Raw genomic sequence first — 26,748 nt, forward strand, 5'->3', positions numbered from 1 at the left:
AAGAAGGCATTTCACTCCTGGGAAAGAACAGGATTTAAGGCATGCTCCTATTTGATGCTTATTAGTAAGCTGATTGCCAGTGCTGCTTTCTGTGAAGCCCAGCCTTTCCCTTTTCCCCTAAAGAGAGCTGGCGCACTTAACTCGTATCTCTGGCTGTTTTCCTCCTACAGTGTAGAGGAGAAACCAGCCTCACGTTCATTGTGGAGCTACTGGAAGTAGCTTACACACCTGTGTTCCTACCCAGCTGCATCATGGTCACTGTTCCGGTTTTGTTCTCTGCTTTAATGACTGGAGCCTATGCTGAAGTAAGCTGTGTGCAAACGTGCACCTCAGCACCAAGTTTGGGGGGGGAAACGAAACAGGACCAGAGCTAACTCTGGTGACACACAGAGCATGGTACCAAGAGAAGTCAAACCACAGGCTGCTCAACAGTCAAGGAAAAGGAGGAAGTTTAGGGAGTCCCTATACTGACATCATACTTGGGATGCTCTGAAAAGAAGTTGTATCATGCTTGTTATTTAATTAAAAATTGTTAGTAGTGCTTTTAACACCAAACCTGAGAAGTACCTCGAGTTAGTCCCTGCTGGGAAGAGGTTCACAGCTTTAATTAACAACTGTAAATCATCTTCTGGCCAATTTTTGCTTCCCCCTCCACCACCAGTGGATGACTTTTCTGAACTCTTTGTTGCTTGGCGCATACGAGCTTCTGCCTCTTCTTTCTCTCGCCTTATTTGTTCATTTATTTCTTCTATCTGAAGGATTGTAAACAAGCATTATTTATTTATTTATTTTTACGTTTTACAGTGAACACAAACTCCTCTCTCTGGCATGACTTTGAGCCTTGAATTTTGCTTAGTTTCTGTTCTGTATGTGATACATAAGGAAATGGAGGAGCTTATCTGCTCCAGTATTATTTCCTTCCATCCCATGCGTAAATTTGGCCATCCCAGATTAGGAGCTATGGCAGAAATCCATCACAAGTTCACTAGGAAATTTAGTGAACGCTCCCAGGATTAAGGCAAAACTTCTGAATCTAGTGTGAATGTCCACACTAACACCTGACTTACAGGGACAGATCCACAAAAGTACTAAGAACCTAAAGTGACTAGTGAGGGCAGTTAAACATCTGTGTTGGATACACTGACTCCCAAATCTTCCAACCTAACTTTTACCCTAGCCTGGTTATGCCTGAAATTCTCAGTTACTATGGTTGTACTAAGTTAGCGTTAACTGCAACAACCCAGATTTTAGTTACTAAGTGCTTACTCAGGGTTAGATGGCTACATGTAGTTTGTTAGCAAGCAATTCAGCAGAACTTAAGTTATCGATTGTACCTTTGTGAACTGTAATGACACCCTGAGACTGTGGCGTGACATATCTTTAAGGTATCTGCTTCTGAGTATGCCTAGTCCAGTCTTGGCCATATTAAAAAAAGCTATGCGCTTATGCCTGTTGGCAGGATGCTCAAACTAGGTTTCTCACTATCTCAATAAAATCTTCCTGGCAAAAGGAAAGTTATCTGATAGATAACTTTTATTAATGCAAAAGTAGAACAGTTTTAACAGAGAGACAGAAAAGTGACTGTCCCATGTTTGGAACACTCTCCTGGAGACTGGGAGATTGGATTCAGTCTCCTGTAGAACAAGAGGGGTTTGAGTCTTAAGTTGTCTGATGAGTAAACCTGAAGCTGGGAAGGGGACAGATCATCTTCCTCACCAGGAAAGAAAGTTCACAGCTGTGAATCCAAAGCGGATGAGAGAAAGTACCTTACACTTTCTGCAGGATGTGGGTTCAGCCTTATTAGTCCAAATGGCTTTTCCCTGCTGCCAAAATTTAGGCAGATCCTTGCTGCATTTTCTAAATCTTGATCGCAAGCATCTTGCTTTTCCCATACTTTGGTATCCAACCCACTGGCCCTTCCAGTGGCTACAGCCTGCAGCACAAGTCCTTTTGTGGATCTAGCCCCAGGTCATGGATACTAGGCTAGGATTTTTATTGCATAACAGAATAGGTTAAGACTGCCCTCCTTCCCGTCTAAGTAATTGCTACCTGTTGGGCAAAACTTAAATTCCTCTACTGTTTCTGTATACTGTACAAATGGTAGGTTTTATGTCCTTTACTAATTAAAAATGCATATTTTTTTCTCAGCTGGCCCTGGTTATTTCACCAGCCATGAACTGCACTATGTAAAATGAAGCAGAGGTCAAGTCTGCCTGAGGACTCTGAAACTCAGGTCTTTGTGTTTAACAGGCAGGATTCCACAGCAGCTATGTTGTATCTTACTTTGATTTGGTCACGTAGATTTCACAAATCAAATTATTCTATTATTTTGATTTGACACTCAGCATAATTACCTGTTTTACTACAGCCGCCTTTCCTCCTTCCCTTGTTGTGGATGTAAGTGCTTCATTCAAGCATTGCAGACTAAAAATAAATTATTAAGTTACAACGGATAGCTAGTAGAAAGATGGGCATCAAAACGAGCAGAAATCAGCAGCAGGAAAACTTACCTTGCTAGCTCAAGACGATCACAAAGCTTTTCCACCTCCTCCATCATTTTAACACAATCTGCCTCATTATCAGAAAAGTAATTCCAGTTCTGGAAGCAGAAATACATGTGCTACAAAGTTCTTGAACTTTATTGTCCTGTTCCTTCAGACAAAGGCTTAACACACAGCATTCTTCAGCCACTGCTGTGTTTGGACCTATTTGGTCAGCTTTACTCACAACTCAAAACTGTATAAACCATATGATAAGTATGTGTTTTCATATTTTGCTTTTTAGTGAACCCACTTTCCATACCCATCTCCAGCGACAAGAACACGCAAGCATGTGGTAGGGTCCGATCTAAACACACATAGTAATTTCACTGATGTAACCTGTATTTCACTATAATAATATTTAAATACCTTGCATGTCGTTCTCAGTTTTTGCCTTTCTTTCTTGATTGCTTTTTTCTGTATCTCTTTTTCCTTTTTTGCTACTAATGCTTGTTGCCTAACTTCTTCTTCCTCCTTTTCTTTTGCTAACCGTGCTGCTTCTAATTCTGCTTGTCTTTGCTGCAATCAAAAGAAAAAAACAAACAAACAAACAAAAATCAACAAAGCCACACTGTTATAGGGTCATTCAGTCATTCAATATTAAAATTTGCTGTTTCTGGTTTTGGTGGGGGTTTATTGTTGTTGTTTGGTTGTGGGTTTTGTTGTTTTTTTTTTTAATACATCCATACTTTAATGTTTGTTTTTCCAAGGATTTTGAGGGAGGTGATGAAACGTATACCAGTTGGCATTAACTCAAATACTCACTATAAGGACCCCTAGTTTATAAATCCTGACTTCCTTGATTCCTTGACAACGAAGTTATAAAACTGTATGACATTTCCTGTGCCTGCCCCAAGAATATGAGCTTTGAAAAACACAGTGGTCCAATATTTCTCCTGCATCATTATTAACATAGAATCCTGCAGTGCTCCAGTATTGTCTTTTAAGTCACTTTTCAGCACCTTACAGTTCCCTTTCATTCCTGGTCCTTGTTTTGGAGCCATCTTTTCCAAGCTGTTAATATTAATCAAATATGTTACCTCAAAGTGTTTCATACCAATCAACCATTCTCAGACCATATGCACAAGGCAAGCAGCTGTATCCATTTTATGAAAAAGGAAAGTAGGCCATAGAATTTAATGACTGCCTCTAAACCAGAGGAAGTGTATGCAACAACAGAACTCAATTTTAGAAGTTTTTTTTGTTTCAGATGTGTGCTCCTTGTTTTCATCTCATTCTCAAAAGGCTGTCACTCTTGCACTGCCTGTTGCACAGGAATCGAAGACAACACATCTTTAAACCCCAATATAATTCTAACAGTAGCTTTCTGACACATGTAGAACCAGAAGCATTGGATCAGGTGTGAATGAATCAGGGTTTTTCAAGCCAAATAAAGCAGTTAACTTACTTTTTCTTTTGCTTCCTGTTCTTTTCGTTTTGCTTCTACCTTTGCTTTCTTCTCTGCTTCTTTCTTTGCCTTTTCTTCCTCCTTAAATTTCTTTATCCTGGGGTCACAGCTGTATGCATTGTCTGGCAGAAGAAAGGATGCATCATGTACAAAATAAAAACAGGAGATTTCCACTGTTAGTTAACAAATCTCTCTTCAAAAAACCCCAGCAGTTTGCATGCTCACCAACAAGTGTCCTGATTCTGTTCATTTCTTCTTTTTTTCTCAGTGCTCTAGCAGCTCTGTTCTGCTTTTCAATCCACCTCCTTTCATCTCGACTAAAAAGGGAAAGCATGGTTAATTCAGTGCTAATATCCTACAGTGTCAGTCTGTTAGAAATTCACCAACAAACTTTTTAAAAGTTTCCCCACACAGATGCTCTTCTCTGAATACTTCAAAAATAGACTTAAAAAAATGAAGTTCCAGGCTCCAAGCTCATGTCAAAAATGCTAGGCGTTTACACAATTACATAAACCTTCAAAACACTTGACAAAACAAGCTGCTTATCTGTCATTGCAGGTCATGGACTTTATTTCCAAAATGCAGTTCACTTGTTGACCTAACATTAAACCCAGGCAAAACAACTGAAATGCTGGTATACAGTTTAATTAAAGGGCAGCAGTATAATCAATGTTAATTATCTCAATTTTACAGAATATAGGTCATGTCACATAAACCCATCTGCACAGAAAGAACACTTTCTATGAAGTACTGTGACACTCTGGTAAAATCATGCTAGATTCACTTGAGTAAAATATAGCTCAGGTTAAATGGATTAAAAATTGGCTGACTAAACCTGAAAATATTTGTCAGTGCTGTCAAGAAAGAGGCAAATTGAACCCCCAAATAATGGGGGTCTATGTCCTCATCCACACAACCAAATACAGAACAATATACCTTAGAACAAAGGAAACAATCCCCATAACAGAGCAGGAGACTACTATGAGTAGATTGAAGGTTTAAAACACAAGCAACATCACCTTTGACAAGAAGGGATAACAAGAATCATGACCATCTGAACAGAAGCTGAAGTGTAGTTCTCTAAAGTACAGCGTAATACGTACCATTTGTCTAAACATTTTTAAAAAAGGACACTAATGACAGGAAAAAGCACAAAAAAGAGCTATGCAAATAATTCAAGAGCCTTCCAATGAGAAGCCTAGAGATTAATCTGTGTAATTTATCAAACATAAAAGTGATATGGAATTGATTACAGTGCCTTCACAGAATCTTCATAGGAGCAAGAACATGGGGTCCAGAGAGGCTCAAAAAATTAACAGCAGGAGAAGTCATTAAGAGAAGAGGAATGAAGGCCTAGCTATAGCCGAAATATGGCAGGTTTTAGCCACAAAGCAAGCTAACCACTGACTAACTACAAAATTGATTTCTAGTCAAACATGGAAGAAGAGGTTCATACAATGCCAGTTATGGTTATACAAGGATGACTAAGTGAAAGGTTGTGTCCTGTGAAATAACGTGTTAGACTCAATGATTTGCTGCTCTAACTTGAACATTCTGTGTTGTAACTGTAGGAAGGATAAAAATAGAATGTGTTTTCCAATGGCAACATGGTCTGAGTAATTCAGCAGCTATCACTACATCAACAAATACACAATTTTTATTAACATCAAGCCATCAGAACTAATCTCTCTAAATTCTAGAAAGTATTGCTTGTCTCAGCACAGTTTAATAAAGAGTAGGAGAGAGAAATGATACCTGCTTACTCATCCACTCTTCTGGCTCCAGGTTCAACCTGTGTTTGGGACTTGCTGGAACTGCAAGTCTGAACTTAAATGAACACATTTCAAAGCACCTCAGAAACACCTCTGTGATGCAAGAACTACTTCAATTACACAAATAAGACGAATAGAAGCCACAGTCAGTCCAGTTCAAGTCCATGACTGACTACTAAGCTGGGAGAGTGGAATTCTGTCTTAGTTTGGCTACCTTTCTTCCTATGACTTACAGTCTAATAGAAAGTTGGAAAAATCTTGCTGTATCAATCTCTCAGTCTCCTGTCAAATTTCTTTTTACTTACATACCATTCTGCTTTTTCTTTTTCCTCTTCATCTAAATAGGAAAACTCTCGCCAGGAATCAAAATTATACCTACAGTAAACAACAGTAAAAAAAAAAAAAAAAAAAAAAAAAAAAATCAAACAAAGAATGAATGAAAAAAACCCAACCAAACAGCAAAACTATTACAAATAATCTACCTTTTTTACTATTAGGTTTTTGTAGGCAATTATACTGTTATTTACAGTTTATACTACATAATTTACAATTATACTGCACCTACAATGATTCCACTGTGTTAAGTCAAAACACAAGATGCTATTGAAAGTAATGATTTACATCTATCTGTACTGTAGGACAGCGTGTATTTTAGGATGGGATCAGTCTCACCAACTCTAAATGTCTACAGTGCAGTTGTCTAAGCTCCCATTATAGGCAGTGGAGATACAGTGCAGTCTTTAGAGTTGAGAGAGAAATTAATTTAATCTTTATGTAAGCATCTGTATTTATCAGGTAAGTTAAGCCATAAACTCTACTGACTTTATTGGACTAGACAGACTTCCCTTAACTAGGGGAGCTTAAATACCTAGTAGACACCTCCACTAAAAACACAAGTTAAGTGAGATGAATCCTAGTTCTAGTCTGTGGGTCAACTGTTCGCAGCCATTGTGGTCAGAGAACTGTCAGAAGCTCCCGCTCTAACTGTGAATTTACAACATAGATGCATTAGCTATGAGAAAGCCAGCTCAGTTTGTGGAAGGCACCAAAGAGCTGTGGGTAATTTTGTGATGTTAGTAGGTCAGAACAGACCACAGCCTACAACCTACATACAACAGGGTCTGCAAGCCCTTCATATCACGTCTTGAATACTGTGAATAGAAACTGAGGTATCGGCTAACTTACCAAAATGAATAGAATGCATCTACCTCTTCAAATGATGAGTTCATGTCCCCAAGTTTAGGAACATTTTTCTTATTTGACCACCTGAAAATAAATGGATATATTCAAGAAATAATATACATAATCTTACTTCATAACATGGCAGCGTTAACTATGGAATCAAAATGCCACATCAGAGGCTCCCTCCCACCAACACAGAGGGGCACCAGGAAAGAGGAAGAAAATGGGAGAGTTCCTTCTAAACATCCTCCAGATTGGGCCTTGTTTGGGGAGCTCCCCCAGAAAGGCAAAATCCTCCTGCCCAAGTTTGGTGTGCCTACAAGGAGACCTGATGGAGCACAAGCTATCTTTGTAGATATTCAATTCTCCACACACATTCTCCTGGTAGAAAACCTTACAGAAAGTGGATAAAAGGTGCTCTGTGAATAACTCAGTCTGTGGTAGGCTACAGGAAGTTTCCCACATACTCTAACAGAGTATGAGGGAATAATGCATGCTCTGCCTCCATTCCATTTTTTCCCCTAAAAGAGGGAAATCTTCCATAGGCTCTAGAATTTGTTATTCCATGACATTGCATCCATTTCCAAGCAGAGAAGGGAACAACCCATCTGACAACCACAGATCCAGGTCTGAATCTCTGGAATACTTGATAAAAGATGCAATAAATAATCAATGGATTGTTCAGAATGTGTTGTAAAGTGCCTCACACAATAAACCACTTTTTTTTTTTTTTTTCATACAGGTAAAAGGTGAAATAAACTTCTATTGTGACAGCCTTAATACAAAGTTAATTGGCAAGCATGAATCAAATGCAGAAAAAAAGTCACACACCTTAAGAGAGAACCACCAAATATTGATAGTTACTTATCTTCTCTTTTAACCAGCTAAATTGTGAACATAACTATTGTCTTCTGTTAATGTCTCACCCTCATAAGAAAATCATAAAAAAAGGAATTTTTAGTCAGTAGCATACACACACTTGGTATAGTAAATAATTTTAAGATGAAACAACGTGTTGTACAAAAAGGACAGTAAGTAATATGGCGCTGAGAACAGACTTTTTTTTTTAATCTCATGGGTCAAACTCAATGCCACCAATGTGACAGTTCAGATTATTTTAAAATGAAGTAATAGAGAACGCACTATTTTACTTGTAATACATTTCTAGCAAATTAATGCATCTCTCAGCATCCCTTAAAACCACACTTGTTACAAACACAATGCAAGAAGACTTTGCAAATACTGATTGTCCAGCAGAGGCAGTCTGACATAGCTTACCTGGCATTTCTTTCAAAAACTGGTGAAAAAACTTCAAAGAAGTTTTCTTTTGCTTCACTTTTGGAAGGTACAGAATTATCAAAAGTAGGATCTATGCTGTTAAATGCTCGTCGTTTCACAGGATCAGATAATATTTCGTAAGCTGAAAAAAAGTTACCAGACATAAAACATGAGACTAAAGTGAGTCTTCCCCACAAGGTGCAAATGTTACAGAAAAGCTTCTAAATGTTTAAAAAGGTGCTCTCAGATCTATGTTTGATCTATCATTCTGTACAGCTTGATATTTAGTTCTTTTAGTGACACCAAATAGCGTTGCTGTCAATTCCTATTAAACTAAGTAGGAGAAAAATGTTTATGAAAAACACCACATTTAACCATTACAATGTAACAAACCAGATTATATTTAAAATAATTTTATAGCAGTAAATTCAGTTTAGGCAGTGGGAATTTGGGCATGACATCTTCAGGCCCAAACCTGAACCTACACCAGATCCTTGCAGATAAATTGACAGAACAGTCTACGAAGGCAGGCATGGAGGAAAAGCAGTCTCCAAGTTAATATGATGTCAGAACTAGCAAGAACAGGAGCCATTCATTAGAATTTTTGCAGCTCATGATGAAGTTGTACTGAGACTTGGTGGTGTGGTTTAACCCAGCAGGCAGCTAAACACCACACAGCTGTTCGCTCATTCCCCACCAGTGGCATGGGGGAGAGAATCAGAAAAAAGGTAAAAGTCACGGGTTGAGATAAAGACAGTTTAATTGGGCAGAAAAGGAAGGGAAAGTAATAATAATGATAAGAGAACATACAAAACAAGTGATGCACAGTGCAATTGCTCACCACCCGCTGACCAATGCCCAGCCAGTTCCCAAGCAGCGGGCAGCCATCCCCTGGCCAACTCCCCCCAGTTGTATTGTTCAGCATGACGCCATACGGTACGGAACATCCCTTGGGTCAGCTGGGGTCAGCTGTCCCAGCTGTGTCCCCTCCCAGCTTCTCGTGCACCCCCAGCCTCCTCGCTGGCAGGGCAGTATGAGAAGCTGAAAAGTCCTTGACTTAGTGTAAGCACCGCTCAGCAACAACGAAAACCTCAGTGTGTTACCAACATTCTTCTCATACGAAATCCAAAACAGCTACCAGCTACTCGGAAGAAAATTAACTCTATCCCAGCCAAAACCAGGACACTTGGAAGGAGTATAAAACACCACATAGCTACTAGCCAACACATGCACGCGCTCCCAGTTTTCCTGTTTTTGCAGTCCTGCAGCTGGGGAGCACCTCATTACTGAATCTTATAACCTGGAAAAAGCTACACACTGTAGCTTCAGTAAACTCTTGTTTTCTCTCAAGGAAGCGTGGAATTACTTTGTCTGTTAGTTCTACAATACCCACTATTTTTCAATAAGACTGAAAAGTCAAAGGAATCAAATTCACATTGCGATCATTCATGGGCTTCTCTGACTGTAGACCACCACACCATGAAGGCGAGATCTAGATGATAAGCTGGAGGAGACTGTGGTGCTCTGTGGTTCTGTAAACTGATCGCACTGCATGTGGTAATGGAGAGAGGAAGGAATCCAAGGGACCACCAATGAGCTGCTGTCTGCTCATCTTCCCTTCCCCTCTGGGAAGGGACCTGCCTCTGCCAATACTCTAAATGACCCCAATTACCCTCTACATTGCAAGCTAGGAGCTTCAATAACCCTCACACCATTTTCCTGATGCAAGAAATTCCACACACACATCCATTGGTTCCTCTTCCACTTAAAAGATGTCCCTTCCATAGAGATCCCCAATTCTACTCCCACAGACTCAGTTCTCCCAGTACTGTATCTCCCACTCATTCCTTTGTCAGACCCAGCTCTGAATCCCACCTACGGACTCCTGCCTTTCCAAGTTTCTTCTCTCCGTTCCGTTACCACTTACTCCTACTCTAGATTCCCCTTCCCTACCACTGCATTTCCTTCCTCCAGGGTGCTGCCTGGAAGCATTACTCCTCTTCCATGCCACCTCGTGCTTTCCTTTCTGTTTATCCTTAAACTTGGATAGTAAGAAGTCAAGCGGAAACATATTTTGCTCCTTGCATGTAGAACATAGAGCATATTCCTTAATTCAGGTGCAGGTTGCTCTTATAAATGTCTGCCAGTTTCTGACAGGATTGTGACTATGGGGGAAAAAAAAAAAAAAAAAGTCCTTTGGCAACTTTTTCCCCTTTGACAACTCCAAAGGAGGCTGAAGACATCATTAGCTTGTCTAAGATATCATTTAACATTTTAACTAGTATTGTAAGAAGACACTCAGAAGAAGAAAGTTTGGAACACACAATTTCCAAGATTTCCTCCCACCTGGACCTTACTGAGTCAAAAAAAAAATGTTTAAAATAAACAAAAAAGCCAAACTCCAAAGCATTTCTGGAGGCATCAGTCATACACCTAGAACACTCCCTATGGTTCTGGAATTGGCCAGCAGTGGTGTTCTAGGTCACTACAGGCAAGAAGGGAAATGTTATCACTCAGTCATCTGTGGGCAAAAAAGAGCAGCTGAAAAAACTGATATCCTACATCAAATCAACAGATGTTCTGTTGGCAGAGTAAGCAAATTAGAATTCAGTTTTTCCAGTTGCTGTTGGTGTCTTAGGGGAATCACTTTAGAGCACACCAGTTTATCCCAGGTATGTGGCTTCCTCTAGTGGTTCATTTTTGCATACGCTGCTATAAGCATTCACGTTCTGTCACCAAGTAGCACGGCAGACTATCAGCTGCATTCCCATGCTGCTTCTACCCAGAGGGAAGTTATGTTAGTGCGATCTCGATTTATTGAGGCAGTTTTCTAAAATGGAGAGAACTTCTCTAGCTTTTTAGTAATTGACAATTCTTTAAAAGCCTAATAAAGCACTACAAATACATTTCAGATTATCAGGTAGATTGAGAGAGTATAATAAAAGAGATCAATTGCCTACCTTTAGTTATGCATGTAAAATAATCATTATCACCTTCTCCTATCTGTTCCCCGGCAGCTTTTCGCTTGTCTGGATGATGTTTCAAAACCATGGATTTATCTAGCAAATAGATACATTACGTTTAGAAATGCTTCATCATCAACAGTTTATTTCTCACAAACTGCAAAGTAACACAATAATTGCAACTGACATTTCTCTAATTAGATACTTTAAAAAAAAAACAAAAAACAACAGAAAACCCAAACACCAAAAAACATCAGGAAGAAAACAGATATGAGTTAATGAATTTTTCTTTGATTTAATGCTATTGTCATAATTTAAATTATTTCATCTTTGCTGGGACACAAAATAACCACAACTCAGCAACTCTATTCCACCTTCATCGGCTGAAGAAGTACTGATGTTCTGGGACTTATTCTACTATTATGCATAGTGAAGTCCTTCAGTGACTGTAAGTGTACAGTTAGCTTCAAAATGCATAATGCAGCTTCAGGACCTTAATTGTGCAAGATTGTACAATTCCCTGTGCAATCACACTGAAAAAATAAAGAATAATAATTAATGTAATTTTAGTTGTTATTTTTAATGAAAAGCAAAGTAGTTCAGATAAAATAAAAATTGCGTTCTATCCCTTTACTCAACTTCTGCACATGATCCAAGACGAAACTAGCAAGGAAACTACAGCCATGAGCCTGTGAAGACTGCTGCACTTACCCATGGATAACATTAAGCACACACACGAGACTTCGTGGTCAAGTTCTCTCTCTACTTAGGCCTTAAATGCTGAGATATAACTAACACATATAGAGTATCTACTAAAGTTGCTACCAAGGTTGTCTTTGTGTTTAAACACCAAACCAGATTTTAAACTGATTTCTTTGCCAATAGGTCTAGCCATATTATCATACAACGTAAAATGTACCTTATTGGCTCACTATAAAATACTAGAGAGAAGATATCATGCAAGTAGTTACAGCAACCTGCCTTTTGAGAAACGAATGAGAATCCTTGTTAAAAATAGGAAAGCAGAGTATATATTGGTGAGAAAGGCTCACATCTCTAAAGCGTCATGTGACAACTGAGTGCTGTTAGGATCCTGAAGAGAGAGATGCCCCAGTTCTTGCTCAAGAAGAGTAGTGAGACCACTAATCATCACCAGAATAGGTGTTGCTCTATGCTATTTTTGTGGTTTAAGCCCACCAGCAACTAGGCACCATGCAGCCACTCTCTCACTGACCCCCCCCCCCCCCACCCCCCGCAATGGGATGGGGAAGAGAATGGGAAAAAAAAGAAAGGTAAAACTCATGGTTTGAGATAGGAATTATTTAATAACTAAAGTAAAATAAATTGTAATACTAACAACAACAATAATAAAATATAGTAATAATAATAATAGTAATGAAAAGGAATGTAATACAATAAAATTAAAAAAAGGAAAAAAAACCCAAACCCCAAGAAAAGACAAGTGATGCACAATGCCAACTGCTCACCACCCGCTGACCGATGCCAGAGCAGCGATCCACCCCTCCCGGCCAAATCCCCCAGTTTATATACTGAGCATTATGTTCTATGATATGGAATATCCCTTGGCTAGTTTGGGTCAGCTGTCCTGGCCATGCTCCCTCCCAGCTTCTTGTGTACCTCCTTGCTGGCAGAGCATGGGAAACTGAAATATCCTTAACTTAGGATAAGCGCTACTTAGCAACAACTAAAACATCAGTTTGTTATCAGCATTGTTCTCACACTAAATCCAAAACACACTGTACGTACCAGCTACTAAGAAGGAAATTAACTCTATCCCAGCCAAAACCAGGACAGCTACATTAGCACATGCTCCATAATGGCACTGCTAAACAACATGTACCCAAGGCAACATAATTTCCTGAGTCAGTTGGTAATTTGCTGATTACCACCCATTTTCATTTGGGAGTAACTTAATCTTCGTCTGTGCTTTCACTGGGGACAGTGATTCTACTCTACTATAATCAGTGCAGTGATACAGGCAATTGTTTGCCAGATCAGCTCACAAAACCATCAGCTTATTTCATAAAAGCTACTGAACAATCTTCAGAGTACTTTTAAATCTTTCTCCACTAAATACCTGCATCCTTCTTGCAAAGTCAACTCTTGGTCACATTGCTTTCTAGGAAAAATGTTCTGAAGCCCAACATGGCGTTCCTTCACATGCAACTACCACAAAAGACTCCCAATCACCTGCATGTGACTTTTGAATCATGTCTTAAGACACAGGCCCATGACATCATCAAGCAGCACAGATGCACTTGAAGTTCTATGGTTTACTTACCCCAAACGTCAAGGAAACTTAACCTCACAAGACTACGTTTTTAACAGCTTGGAAACATCCCACAGATACAGCCACAGGAACTCTACAGTTTTCACACGGTAAAATGACCACAGAAGAGAAAACCCAAGCTTCTCGGAGGCCTAAGTAACTTTTTGTTACTCGAATACCCCAAAATTCAAGAGCTACCGCTCCATTCCCATGCAACACTCAGTCTAATCAGAATGATAACAGTAGCATATTTCTTCACCATCCACTAGCATTAACATGGCACCTAACCAGTGTAAGGGGGCTTCAAGGTACCAACCTACTGAAATACATACGGCAGGGCTAGCTGTATTCCTCTGCCTTTCACTGAGCCTGGCTGCAGACTCAAAAATGCAGAAACGTATAGTTATCGTCTCAAGGTTGTTGACAAAAAAACCCCACAAGCAAGAAAGCCGAGATGTGAACTCGGTGATATTTTTTAATTCCCTAGCTTTAGGCCTGGGGATTTTGGAGCTGTGATGTGAATTTAGAAGGCTGGTAAGCAACGCAAATCAAAGAACGGGCATTTTTAGGCCTGTGAAATGGCAAAAATCTCGTCCGTGGCACGTATGTATTTTCACGTGGAAAACAGTTGTGTACATCTGAAAGAAAGGTATACTTATGCAGGAACGGTACTTACGAGCTGCTTTGATTTGTTTCTGAGTAGCCCTGTATCGTATATTTCCTAGCCCAAGGACTGCATAATGGTCTTGGTTCTGAGGGGGGAAAAAACAAAAACAAAACGAAACCCCTAATAAACACTGGTAAATGCAACCTAAAAATCCACAACACATACAGAAAAACAGTTCTTCTCCCCATCTTTTAAAAGCAAGAGGCAGAATTCTTCCCTCTCTCAACAAATATTAGAAAAAGAACAATTGTCGTAAAGGCCATAACTATTGAATAACCAAACAGTAATAAATTAAGCCACTGTTACAGAAATTCAAGTAGCTTAATCTAAATTGGATTCAAGCACTGAATCCCAGAAAGTTTAATTACTGGAAAACTGAATTGCTGTCTTTAATATTAAGAGCGCTAACACAATTCCAGAATAAGGGAGGTGGCAACAGGGAGGGGAGACAGTTTTACTGCTTACAGGCAGTAAAATGAAAAACAACAGTTCAAGACAAAGATCTTATCCTGCTGTGCGCTCGAGTTTCCCTTCATCAGCTGGTTATGCCTGGGAAATACAAACCCAGACATAACGCTAATGGACACAAACCAATTCAGATGGGGGTGGGAGGGGAGGAGGAAGGGGATCTTTAGCAGCTGGGAAGAGCAGATAACTTTGACAGGAGATTTGCAGCAAAAATAATTAACACTAAATCTAGATCAACTGAATACCTTCCAGTCCTTTGGATCAAGGGTTTTTAACATAGGAAATTCTTCAAGCTGCAATTCTTCATCCCCTGATTCTTCAGACAGTTCCTTCTCATCTTCTAGCTCCTGGAAAGAGGCAGAAACATTTATGTTTCTCCTCTTAATAAATGCTTCAAACCATCTTCCCACAGGTTCCACTTGACAGAGTACCGATGCTATAAGCAAAAACATAAAAACGACTTCACCTTCTGCGGTTTACTGTTTGGTGTTTTTTTTTTTTTTAAACGTCTTTTTTACATCAAGCCCCACGGAAGCACTGCATCGCACAAGGCTACAGATTGCCAAACCTTCCAGTTCGCTCTAAACCCACCAGACTCCTAGACCGCAAGAACCCGAACACGCGCCTCTCGGACGGCTATCTTCCAAACGCTTCCCTGCGTTCTCCAACCTGGAAAGGCGCTTTCAAGTTAAAGGGATGCCCACGTGAAACGGTCCTTAGTATCTTCCCGGCTTTGGCCACGGAGGAGGTAGCTGCGGCAGACAACAGCGAATTCGGGTTGCTCTCCCCTGCCTCCCCGCTCCCCCTCTTACAGCCCGCTCCCCCGGCAGCGAAGCCCGACTTGTTGCTCGCGAAACGAGCCACCCGGGCAGAGGCAACGCGTGAAGGGCGCCGGGCTGAAGCGGAGCGCGGAGGAAAGCCCTCCGCAGACGCGGGATTTCGCACAGCCCCAGCCGGCGCTCCAGGGCTGGCTCTTCCCCGCCCCCCCCCCCCCCAGCAGCACACACTCGCTCTAACCACGGAACCCCCCGCTCCAGGCAGCCGCGGCGGCCGGTGGAGGGGGGATCCCGGCAGCGACGCCCCGCTCCCCTCCCCGAGGCGCCGCCTCCGCCGGCCGCGGCTCGGCTCCAGCTACGGCCCCGCGGCCGGGCCGCTCCCGCTCCCGCTCCCCCCCCCCGCCCCGAGGAGCCGGCGGTCCCTACCTGCCGACAGCGCCCGGGTGACGGCCGTGAGCTGCCCCTCCTGCGCTCCCCGCAGCATGGCGGCGGGCGGCGGGCCGGAGCGAGCCTCGGGCCTGGGCGCCGCCGGGCCCCGCTCGCCTCGCCTCGCCGGTTGCCAGGAGCCGGCGCATGGAGGCGCCCCGCGAGCGCTTCCGGGGCGGCGGCGTGCGGCGGGATAAGCGGCCCGCCGGGGTCCCTCGCCCCACCGCCGCCTCCACGCCGCCTACGCCGCCGCGGGGCCGGCGGCAGCCCGAGCCCGAGCCCGAGCCCGAGCCCGAGGCGGGTTTAACCGGCGCGGCGCACGCCGCTCCGCCGGCGGCTGTGTCGGGCGGAACTCTCTGGCGGCGGCAGCGGCGCCGGGGGGGAAGGAGATGGTGGTGGCGCGGGGCCCGCGGCGCGCACGGGCCGGTGCACCCTCCTTTGGTGTCCCCCCGGCGCGGCGCGGCGCGGCCGGAAGCCCCGGCGGTGCTGCGTAACGCATCCGGGGCAGGGCAGGGCAGGGCAGGGCCGGGGGCCGCCAGGATGCCGGACTACCTGGGCGCCGACCAGAGGAAGACCAAGGAGGAGGAGAAGGAGGATAAGCCCATCCGCGGTGAGAGGCGATGCGGGCGGGGGCCAGGCCCGGCCCGGCCCGGCCCGGCCCGGCCCAGCCGTCTCTCCCGGGCTCGCTGTCTCGGCCGGGCGCGGGGCAGCGCTGCCGGCGGCCATTTCGGTGCCGGGAGCGGCGGGCTTGGAGGAGGGCGACTGGAGGGAGGAAAAAAAAAAAAAAAAAAAAAAAAGACTTAAAACCCCTTTCTGACGTGATTTCTGGCGCTGCGGTCGCCGTCCCCGGAGCGGCCTCCCCGCCCGGGCTTGGCCGGTGCCGCCTGTGCGGCCCCGAACGGGGAGGGGGGGGCGTTTGGGGGACGGTGGTGTTAGACGTCAACACCGGTCTGTTCTTTAAAGATTCTGAGGGAGAACTGAGGAGAGCCAGGTCCGCGAAGTCCGCTGCCCGTTGGGGAGAAGTGCGTTGGGAGCGCGGTGGAGGGTTGGTCCGGGGGGTGACGAATGCCGGGGGGTGCCAGGTCCCCCCGGCGCTGCGGGGGAGCCGCGATCCAGAGGGTACGGTCGGGCTTCTCTGTTGCCACGGCTCTCTCAGGTTCTCTTAGAAAAAGCTCCTAAGAAGCCTAATTTGGTCTCTGTAAGACGAAAGGCCTTTTGCGCTTTGAGGATTGGTGAACAGGTCAGCCTAATAAAACATCGCAATTTGTCTCCGCTGGTGGAGTCCTGCAGCGCTGGCTGTCAAACCCCGCGCGTTGCTGCTGTCATAAGTTGAGGTGGCAAATTTTTCTGGCGATACCGGCATAGCGTGAAAATTGCCAGTTGCTTCTCATGTTTGAATTTCATTTGCCTTTTTTATTTCATGTTAGTAAGTATTGAATAATGCATCTGGAAACAAAAGCAATACTTTATGTAATCAGTGCTGGGCTTTGAACTGTTCCCACTCAAGAAAGAGTTTTGAATTATAACAACAGAGTGCTTGGTAGACATAAAAAAGAAATAATCAGTGGGGTACTACAAATAACTGGGAAAGCAATAAGGATCAACACACAAAAAAATCCTCTCAAAACACTGTAGAATACGTACTGCACCCCGATCTTCAATACTGCGTGGTTTGGGCTCCCTCTATCATCAAAAGATAAAATGGAATTAGGAAAGAGAGAAAACTGAGGGCCAGGGATGCTTAAGGTGAAGGCTATCCTTCAATTGGGAAAAGAAACAGCTTTTGGGGGAAAGGAGAGGGAATGTTAAAGGTCTGTTAAATGACAAGTGATATGAAAGTAAATAGGGTGTGACAGTCAGAGAGAGTTCTATTTTTCTTAGAGTTTGCTGGAGCGATCTTGTGGGACTCTGTGCAAAAGCATATGCATTTTAACATATGCTGACACTGCTTGTTCTGATATGGGAATTCTGAGGCTCAAGTACAATTTTCAGATTCCAAGTTTAAGTCAAGTAAAAGGAAGCAGGGTGCTGATTTAAACTGGGGAATTCCTTCCTCCATATTCTGCTGATAGTTTACAGGGTTTCAAAAAACTGACAGAAAGAGTCACATAAGGAAAATTTTTTAAGGGCTGTTAATAACAACGTGTGACCTGGGAGTGGGAGCTCACTGTGTATTTGCCATGTTTGTAGACCCTCCTGTTGGAGAAGGGATATTGGACCAGACTGCATATCTCATCTAGTACAACCATTCCTATGTTTTCTGTTTTAAAATATTAGAACTCAGCATTGTATTAGTAGTTATTGATTCTGGGCCGCTTTAGTAGGTTGTAGTATTTTTTTGTTGCTGAGACCAACTTAGATTTGGTTGCTGTTCCCTGCTCACGCTGGGCATTTTGGAAGAGACACATCACTGGGGGAAAGTGGTGGCAGTTTTTCATTGATGTTTTCTTAAACATTAAGAAACACAAAGTTAAAAAGATGAAGTTTTGATACCTTCAGTTCCTTATCTGTACAGATGCAGGTCGGTAAGCTACTCGGAGTGAGGCAAGGTTTAAGTTGCTTGCTTGCTGTGAGCTCTGGGTGGTACAGATTTTTGGACTGAAGAGAGTAGCTGGAGACCCTATTTTGTTTTTCTTGAATGTCTGATACTTTTTTGTTCCACTTTGGTTTAGTGAAAAAGTAGAAACTCAAAAGAATCTCTTTAAAATACATGTTTTCATCTTTTAGAAGCAGAATTGAAACGGCTGATTTTGTTTGTAAAATTGGAAGCTAAGTCTTTCCTGTCTTGTTTCAGCTCTGGATGAAGGAGATATTGCCTTGCTGAAAACATATGTAAGTAGCATACATATATACCAGAGTGTTAAAGAAAAAAACCAAGTCCTGTTAGGAATTGAATGCAAGAGTGGAGGGACGTGTACTTAGTGAGTAGTTAGTAAATCTGCTTCTCCTAATGCTTTTCTCTCCTGCCAAAATCTTTTCTCCCTTTCTGCCTTCCAACAAGAAAGCCCCAAACCCAACCCACAACCCTAAAAATAATCCAGTTGGTTTGTTAGCTTGAAAGTAATGAAGTTGGTTTTTTCTGTTTTTGTTTTGTATCTCGTAGCTGATTGTCATAGGGGTCTAACAGCTAGGGCTTTACTAGGGCTTCTTCACTAACCGGTTTTCTTGCTTTATAAAGAACAATAACTTTAAGACCCCTTCTCCCATCAAATTTACTTGCTTTTAGCCATCATGTTAACAAACTATTAGTGAGAGATACATGGACCTTGTCAAAGAGTGTAATCTTGGGAGGCGTTTTCCACAGACAATAAGGCTTAAAATGCAAATCTCCCATCTCCACCAGAAGGTACAGTGGGTCTGTGAAAGAACTCTTGAAAAATGAAAATTGCAGCTTCGTGTATGTCTGGATTTGGATAAGTTTGCCAGAAGTCTGAATTTTGTTGACACTGAGACTCCTTTACGAAGCTCTGAAATATGGCTTGTGTCCACTGTGGCTTCTTTTTTTGTTGCCAAGTTGATACGAAGGAGGTCTTGTAAAGGAAATCCAGATCCAGATCTGTCTGCATTAGGCAGGGCAAGATAGTAAAGCATTTTATCACAAGCAAGACTCTAGTTTCTGATTTGCCCCAGGATCTTTCTCCTATCTTCTTTGGATGATAGAAAGTTTGGGTAAGGTAGTTAAAGCACTCATACAGATGATTTTTGGATAATGTATACAGAATTCTGTCTATATGTACTTTTTACTAAGTCTTTTTAAACTTCAGAAAAAAAATAGTTTAAAAAATATGGCTGAACAGGTTTAAAAGAAAAACAAGTCCTTGAAGTTTACAAATGTGAAAAATTTCCACTTGCGCAATTGGTCAGCTGTGTAGCTGCACTCTGTTTTTGCGAACAGAAATGTTGTTACTGGACCTTAACACTGTCTTTTTTTGGCTGTGATCAATAGTTGGCTGTTACACCAAGACCGTCTATTGAACGTCTTGACGCTCAGCAGCTATTGGCATTTTTTCCTAAACATGAAATAATTTGAGTTACGAAATCTACATGATATTTCTTTTCCAGGGCCAGAGCACATACTCAAGGCAGATCAAGCAAGTAGAAGATGATATTCAACAACTACTTAAGAAAATCAATGAGCTCACTGGTATCTTTCTTTGTTAAGATAACTTTCAGTAGAAGAGCCACATATACCAAAATGAGTGTTTTAAAAAGCTGATTTTAACCAACTTCTGCATTGGTTTATTATTGTTATTTTTCCCAAAAGAATACATTTCTTTAATTGGTAACGTGAGATTTTTGCTTTGTAGGTGATGGTCTTTTTGATTGGGTGGGGCTAATCTGTACATATGATTATGTAATTTTGTAGTTTAACACATTTTTATTCAAAACTGTAATTTTTATATATTATGGTGGCATGAAAAAAATGCCCCTTTCTGCCACTAGATAATTTGTTCTGATTTGTGTCAAGCTGCGTTTGAATAGTGAGTGAACTTCCATAGACTGCAAAACCTCAACGTAGTATCATTAAGTAGTGGTACCAGTCCTTGTATAACGAAGAAACATCTATTAAAGCAGTTAGCATTTGAAATCAGCTGGTCAGTTATGGCAGTTAGAATAAAAATGAATTTGTTCCCTAATTTTTCTTCGTTTGTTTTGCTGATATATGTTTGTTGCCCTGTTGCTAATCCTCTAGTGGCCCTCAGTTCTGCCAGGAAGACTGCAGTTTCTCTTTTCCAGTAAAATCCTTGATTCTTTCAAATACATCATGGAGATGGTACTTTTTATATCCATGTTTTGGAAGATTTATAAGGTTTTTCATCTGTGTGAATCCCTTAGCTTCTGATACCTTGCCCTAAAGCTTTCCCTGAGTGAAAGCACTTGCAGAGTTTTGCTCCTTTTCTGAAACTTTTAGAAATAGGCTTATCTCTGATATCTCTATCAAGCTTGGTTGTAATCGCCCCCACACTGCAAAATTGTATTAGAGGATGGCTAGACTGGTATTTGCATGTTTAGCCGGCACAGTCATTTAGGCCTCATTTCTTTAGGAAACTTGTTTTTTAGGAAGTCCATCAAAGATGTGTGTGCGTGTGTTTTGGAGATCTCTCAAAAAGCTTCCTGCAGGCTTATGTCTAAGGTTCTTGGTGTGGGAAGGACTGCTGATGTACCAGTTAGCTGCTTCCTCCTCAGCTTGTCTGTGTTGTACATAGGAATCAAGGAATCCGACACTGGCCTGGCTCCTCCTGCCCTTTGGGATCTGGCGGCAGATAAGCAAACTCTCCAAAGTGAGCAACCATTACAAGTTGCAAGGTGGGTGCGCTTTTCCTCTTTACAGTGGAGCTGCATAGTGTTAAAAATGTGATTTAGAGCTTATGTGTAGACTTTTTAAAAAAATAAGGTTCGCATGTTAGGCGTATTGAAAGTGCTTTTTACCGTTGTATCAAAAAGGAACTGTCTTATGTTTGATGGTGCCTTATGTACTCATACTTATTCCTGTAATTATTGTATGATGCTATAATAATAGAATCACAAGTACAATAGCTATTTTGGTGTATTTGAAAAATACAAATCTCTCCTCTTGACGCTTATACAAATAGCAAGCCAGTTAGTTTGCCTGCTTGGCAGTGTTAAATTTTATGTTCTGTATTAGGTGTACAAAGATAATCAACGCTGACTCCGAGGATCCCAAGTACATTATCAATGTCAAGCAGTTTGCCAAATTTGTGGTGGATCTCAGTGACCAGGTGGCACCTACTGACATAGAAGAAGGCATGAGAGTTGGGTAAGCAAAATCTTTATGTTCTTGTCAGTTTTCCCGGAGACTGAAGCTTTCTCATCTGATCCATTAGTTTGACATGTCAACAGCTATCACTTCATATTTTTGCAGTGGTTGAAATTATAACACTAATGCCATTCTTTTGGAAGATGGTTACTCACCTGCATGCTGTGCTGGAATCTTTTGATTTTGATGTCATTCTGATGAAAACCATGTCATGGCCTGAAGCCTTTCAGTTTGGGCCCCAATAGCCCCAGCTTTCAGAGAGCCTGTGTAGCCTGCTTCCTCTTTGGCAGTCTGCAGTTACACACAGGGGGTGACTACAGGAAATGTTCACTAAGGAGGTGAAGGCTGTTACTTTTAGAATCAATATTTTGCTAGTTTGCTCTGTGGGATATTTCGAAGTTTAGTTTTCACAATACTTTGGAATTAAGATTTTTGGAAACCTTAAAACTTTTCTGCACAAGGAATTCCAGTTTCTAGCCCATCTGACTGTTAGCTTTCAGGGCTGGGCTGTCCTGATGCCAGAGAAAAGAACAGTTTAAGAATTTGGCTTCTAATTTACAGACTTGTTTCTACATGACAGTTTAATTAACCGGTGTTAAAATAATAGTCCTTATGCTTTTTCACCAGGGTGGACAGAAACAAGTATCAAATCCATATCCCCTTGCCTCCAAAGATTGATCCCACAGTCACCATGATGCAAGTGAGACTGCCTTTACTTATTTGACATTTACTTATGACATTGCTTTGTCTTGTAATTTTGATTACTGTCGCTGGATTTTGTTCTGGGCTGTTGAAAGCCTAGAGCTTTCAAAGCATCAGACTTAACTGCTCGCTCAACTTTTTGTTGTGCAGGTAGAAGAAAAACCAGATGTCACTTACAGTGATGTTGGTGGTTGTAAAGAGCAGATTGAGAAGCTGAGAGAGGTGGTTGAAACCCCTCTGCTTCACGTAAGTAACCTCCAGATTGAAACTTTTATTATTTTGAAAGTATTCTGGTCGTCCGTTAGCATTTGAAAAAGCAAGAAAAGATAATGTAGCTGAGTATAAACACCTAAGTGAAAGGAAGTCTAGTTTTAACAAGTGAAATCCAGCCTAGCCTGGTTTATATTGCTCTTCATTGATGATTTTCTTATGTGCATCAAAGAGTATATGCAAATTAATTTTTATTTGCACATAACCTTGCCTTCTGTTTCCCACTGTTGCAGCCTGAAAGATTTGTTAACCTTGGAATTGAGCCTCCAAAAGGAGTACTTTTGTTTGGGCCACCTGGTACAGGCAAAACACTTTGTGCCCGGGCTGTTGCTAACAGGACTGATGCCTGCTTCATCAGAGTAATTGGATCTGAATTGGTGCAGAAATATGTGGGAGAGGTAAGAGCAAATATTCGATGGAGCATGGAGTGATTTGCAGATTTCCGGTCGTGGTGACCAGACACCATAGTGGGTATGACGGACAAATGTACTTGCATGCTTGGAGGTACAAGGAGTGGGGAGGAACTGTCAAACAAATCACTGCAGGTCAGGCAATCAGTTGTAAAACCCGAAGTATGCTGCCATTGATGAAATGGATTTTGCAGTGCAGAGTTTAATGTGCAGTTTGGGAGGACTCTAGGATTAAGATTCTGTTCTCAACACTGCCACTTATTTTTCACTTGGCCCTGAGGTAAATGACTTCAGCTGTACTTCTGAATTTAAGAGTAGTAATTTGTCTCTTCTTTATAAATTGCTTCAAGATTTATGAATGTACCATTATATATATGTGTACAAATAAGAGTTTTATCATTGGAAACTTAGAAGTTTTTGGAAGCACAAAAAGTTTAATTTTGATAGTTTTCCTTTAATGTGCCTTGAATCTTTAACGAAATCTTGATTTTTGCTTTCAGGGAGCTCGAATGGTTCGTGAACTCTTTGAAATGGCCAGAACTAAAAAAGCTTGTCTTATATTCTTTGATGAAATTGATGCCATTGGAGGTATGTTTGTGGTATCTATAGCTTTAATCTCAAATGACAACTTCCAGGTTTTCTTTTCATGTTGTAATTCTTTATCTGGACTGCTGCATTTCAAGAAATGTGCTTGTAAATACCTATTCAGCAAAACTAGTACCAGAATGTCCTATGTCCAGGAAGCTATCAAGAATTGGTTTATATAGCTTGAACATATTTAGCCCAGATGAGAATTCATTTTTGCACATTTAGAACATCCAGATTATGTGAACTTCAGTGAAGACTCTCTGTATTGTGTTTGCAAAAGGTACTGTTAACTTAAACCCCCTTCAGCTTCTGGACTACATACTAAATCTTTATTACTGCCTGAAAATTCAGTCATTTTTTTTCTCAAAGGAAGTACATGGGTCCTTTGAAAGCAAAATAATTTTTACACAGACAAGGTAGGGGAAGATTTTGGTTGGCGGGAGGCAAAACAAAGAAACAAACTATATTTACAAATTTCAGCAGCCCGGCTGGTTATTAGGCAGGGAGATAGGCCCATTTATACTAAGGATGAAGATACAGTGCCTGTTATAATGGACAGATAACAGCACGCACTCTTTGTTTGAAATGTGTCATTTTCAAAGAATCCCCTCACACCTTTTTTAAACTCATGTCCTGGTTTCGGCTGGGATAGAGTTAATTTTCTTTCTAATAGCTGGTATAGTGTTATGTTTTGCATTTGGTATGAGAATAATGTTGATAAACTGATGTTTCAAGGATTTTTCAGCTTATTATTGTATTATTAATTTTATTATCATCACCAGCTTTATTTATTTATTTATTTATTTATTCATTCATTCATTCATTCTTCCTTTTTGTCCTATTAAACTGTCTTTATCTCAACACACGAGTTTTCCCCTGATTCTCTCCCCCATCCCACCAGGGGCGGGGAAGTAAGTAAGTGGCTGGTTGGGGTTAAACCACAACAACTTGTCACAAATATTTGTATGTAATTTAAGATTATTTTTCCAGGTGTCTTCTATGTCGCAGCTGTAACTCCTCCTCTATGCTCTGAAGGTCCCTCTCTTATTTTGTGAAACCTGTGTCTTTTCTCTCCAGGTGCTCGTTTTGATGATGGGGCTGGGGGTGACAACGAAGTGCAACGTACTATGCTGGAGCTGATCAACCAGTTGGATGGTTTTGACCCACGAGGCAACATCAAAGTGCTGATGGCTACAAACAGACCTGATACTCTGGATCCAGCCCTGATGAGGCCTGGCAGGTTGGACAGGAAGATAGAGTTTAGCTTGCCTGATCTTGAGGTGAGAATGCTTTCTTTCACAGCTAAGTATGTTCTGATATTGGAGTGTTTCTTCAGTTAGGGCATTATTGTCTGGAAGCAGTTTATGAGAATTTACAAAAGCAGCACTTTTAACTTACGTGAAACTACATGGAAATTTGGGGGATTAAGGATGTGCCAAAAAGGTTTTCCCACACTGCCCATATTCCATCCCTGGCCGAGAAGCTATGGTAAATAGCTATATTCACTGTATGTTCCTGACTCAACAGATAAGAATCCTTTAACCAGATCCATGATTTAGTTCTTAAGTTGGAATGTGTTTTGTTTGGCTCTTTTGAGAGAGATTCCTTGAGGTACTTCTACCATTAAAGCTCTTTTTAAAGTTATTTTCTTAGTTTATATCCTGGACACTTAAACATGCTAGTCCAGACGTAGGGAACTATAGTTGAGCAGCAAATAAAAGATTTACTTTCCATCTGCCTTTGCTCTGGATGTGGACAGCTACACGCTGAGAGTCATCCCCTCTTTCATAGCATGAACGCTTCTATCCTCCGCTCTTCTTTCAGGGACGAACTCACATATTCAAGATACATGCTCGATCCATGAGTGTTGAAAGAGACATAAGATTTGAGCTGTTGGCTCGGCTGTGTCCTAATAGCACAGGTAAGCTGAATTTTGGTTTTTCTTTTTCACAATTCTGTGTATGCTTCATCTCCACTGGTGGTCAGTGTTGAATTCATTTATCCCTTTCTTTCAAAGGTGCAGAGATTCGCAGTGTCTGCACGGAGGCAGGCATGTTTGCTATCCGAGCACGTCGAAAAATCGCAACAGAGAAAGACTTCTTAGAAGCAGTGAACAAAGTCATTAAATCGTATGCGAAATTCAGTGCTACCCCCCGCTACATGACCTACAACTAATACCTTGGAATGTTTTTCCTGTTCCTGTTGTTAAACTTCCTGTGAAACAAAAATTCAAGTAATTCGTGTCTTGTTCTTGGAAGCTAGAAATAAATGGAGTATTCCAGACAGTAGGTGTGAGTTCATTATGAGTGTGTTCTACACCGGTGGGGCATTGCTGCTGTAGAAGAAAAAAATCTCAGGGAGACTCTAATAATGCAGCCTAGACCAGTGAGATATTTTTAAATCAGATACCTGGGCAATGTTAGAAATCCAAATTTTAGATCCCTAGCCACCATTTACACCCCAAAACTTACCATCTAAGCTGTAAAGGTGCTGAAAGATCCCTATGTGACTACAGTGTTTCCGGGTGCGCTTGCGTGACGTTCAGCACTGAGGTGCAAGTGTGTCCCGAGAAAACTCTCAGGAACTGCCATGGGACAAGAGCTGAGGAGAAGGTGTACACAGCTCAGCTCAGGTGCTTGGTGGTCTGAGTCAGTGCCCAGCTTAGGGAAGACGCGAAGGGATATTATTTCTCTCCTTGGGTGAGCGCTCTGGCACCATCATAACTTGTTTTTTTTCTTCAGTGGTTTTTTTCATTGCTTTTGCTGAGATTCTTTTTCTTAGAAAATAGTAAGTGGGTCAAGACAGAGGAAGAAGTAAGCATAATTTCTTAGCTTTAAGGGAAAGAAGATTTGTTTTTCCTGTTCTTGCTCTTCAAGTTTGGCATCAGCTACGAGTGAGCACTTTGATAAATCATATTACTTGTCTAAGATGCTACTACACATGGAGGATGACCCCGATAGGGTCCTGATGCTCTGGTAGCTGGGCCATAGCTGATAGTTGTTGGCAGCAGGCAATGTTAAAAGGTTGATCTTCATTCATCTAGTATGTTCCTTTCATGCTGGATGGTTTGGTCAATGAAAAGCAACAGCCTTTCGTTTTCTTTTTTTCATTAAATTTGGAGGTGGGCAGGGGAAGATCTTGAAGAAATACCAGGGTGGAAGGAAATGCTTTTGGGAACTGCTTTGTCTTGGAAGTGAGAGAAGTTTTATCGGGTCTCATTTTGATACAA

General features: G+C 41.6%; 2 protein-coding genes across 4 annotated transcripts in view; one reads left to right on the plus strand and one right to left on the minus strand.

Annotated features, from left to right (window-relative positions):
- Positions 1-15,929, minus strand: part of DNAJC2 (DnaJ heat shock protein family (Hsp40) member C2) — a 19,449-nt gene extending 3,520 nt beyond the window's left edge. The window contains exons 1-13 of one of the 3 annotated variants that reach the window (XM_049814142.1): positions 15,771-15,929; positions 14,814-15,004; positions 14,110-14,185; positions 11,141-11,239; positions 8,181-8,322; positions 6,906-6,986; positions 6,030-6,095; positions 4,174-4,265; positions 3,949-4,070; positions 2,910-3,059; positions 2,511-2,599; positions 2,355-2,424; positions 568-752 (exon numbers count right to left, since the gene is read on the minus strand). In XM_049814142.1, the coding sequence (XP_049670099.1) occupies positions 568-752; positions 2,355-2,424; positions 2,511-2,599; positions 2,910-3,059; positions 3,949-4,070; positions 4,174-4,265; positions 6,030-6,095; positions 6,906-6,986; positions 8,181-8,322; positions 11,141-11,239; positions 14,110-14,185; positions 14,814-15,004; positions 15,771-15,828 (1,421 nt within the window). In that variant the 5' untranslated portion in view covers positions 15,829-15,929. The remainder of the gene's footprint in view (positions 1-567; positions 753-2,354; positions 2,425-2,510; positions 2,600-2,909; positions 3,060-3,948; positions 4,071-4,173; positions 4,266-6,029; positions 6,096-6,905; positions 6,987-8,180; positions 8,323-11,140; positions 11,240-14,109; positions 14,186-14,813; positions 15,005-15,770) is intronic. The other 2 variants (XM_049814144.1, XM_049814143.1) reach the window with 2 other exon arrangements.
- Positions 15,930-16,216: 287 nt separating this feature from the next.
- On the plus strand, positions 16,217-25,807 carry PSMC2 (proteasome 26S subunit, ATPase 2). The gene is made up of 12 exons (XM_049814145.1): positions 16,217-16,380; positions 18,565-18,602; positions 19,833-19,914; positions 20,978-21,077; positions 21,418-21,549; positions 22,177-22,249; positions 22,402-22,497; positions 22,755-22,919; positions 23,432-23,519; positions 24,597-24,799; positions 25,344-25,440; positions 25,537-25,807. Exons 1-12 carry the CDS (start codon positions 16,311-16,313, stop codon positions 25,692-25,694), a joined length of 1,302 nt encoding a protein of 433 aa, XP_049670102.1. The 5' UTR covers positions 16,217-16,310; the 3' UTR covers positions 25,695-25,807.
- The last annotated feature ends 941 nt before the right edge of the window (positions 25,808-26,748 follow it).

Source organism: Accipiter gentilis, chromosome 11 (genome assembly GCF_929443795.1).
Source record: "Accipiter gentilis chromosome 11, bAccGen1.1, whole genome shotgun sequence".
NCBI lineage: Eukaryota > Metazoa > Chordata > Aves > Accipitriformes > Accipitridae > Astur > Astur gentilis.

Coding starts and splice junctions, on each gene's coding strand:
- PSMC2 (XM_049814145.1), top strand. CDS start 16,311: ATGCCGGACTACCTGGGCGCCGACCAGAGGAAGACCAAGGAGGAGGAG. Junction 21,078..21,417: donor CAACCATTACAAGTTGCAAG/GTGGGTGCGCTT, acceptor GTTCTGTATTAG/GTGTACAAAGATAATCAACG. Junction 25,441..25,536: donor GCTGTGTCCTAATAGCACAG/GTAAGCTGAATT, acceptor TTTCTTTCAAAG/GTGCAGAGATTCGCAGTGTC.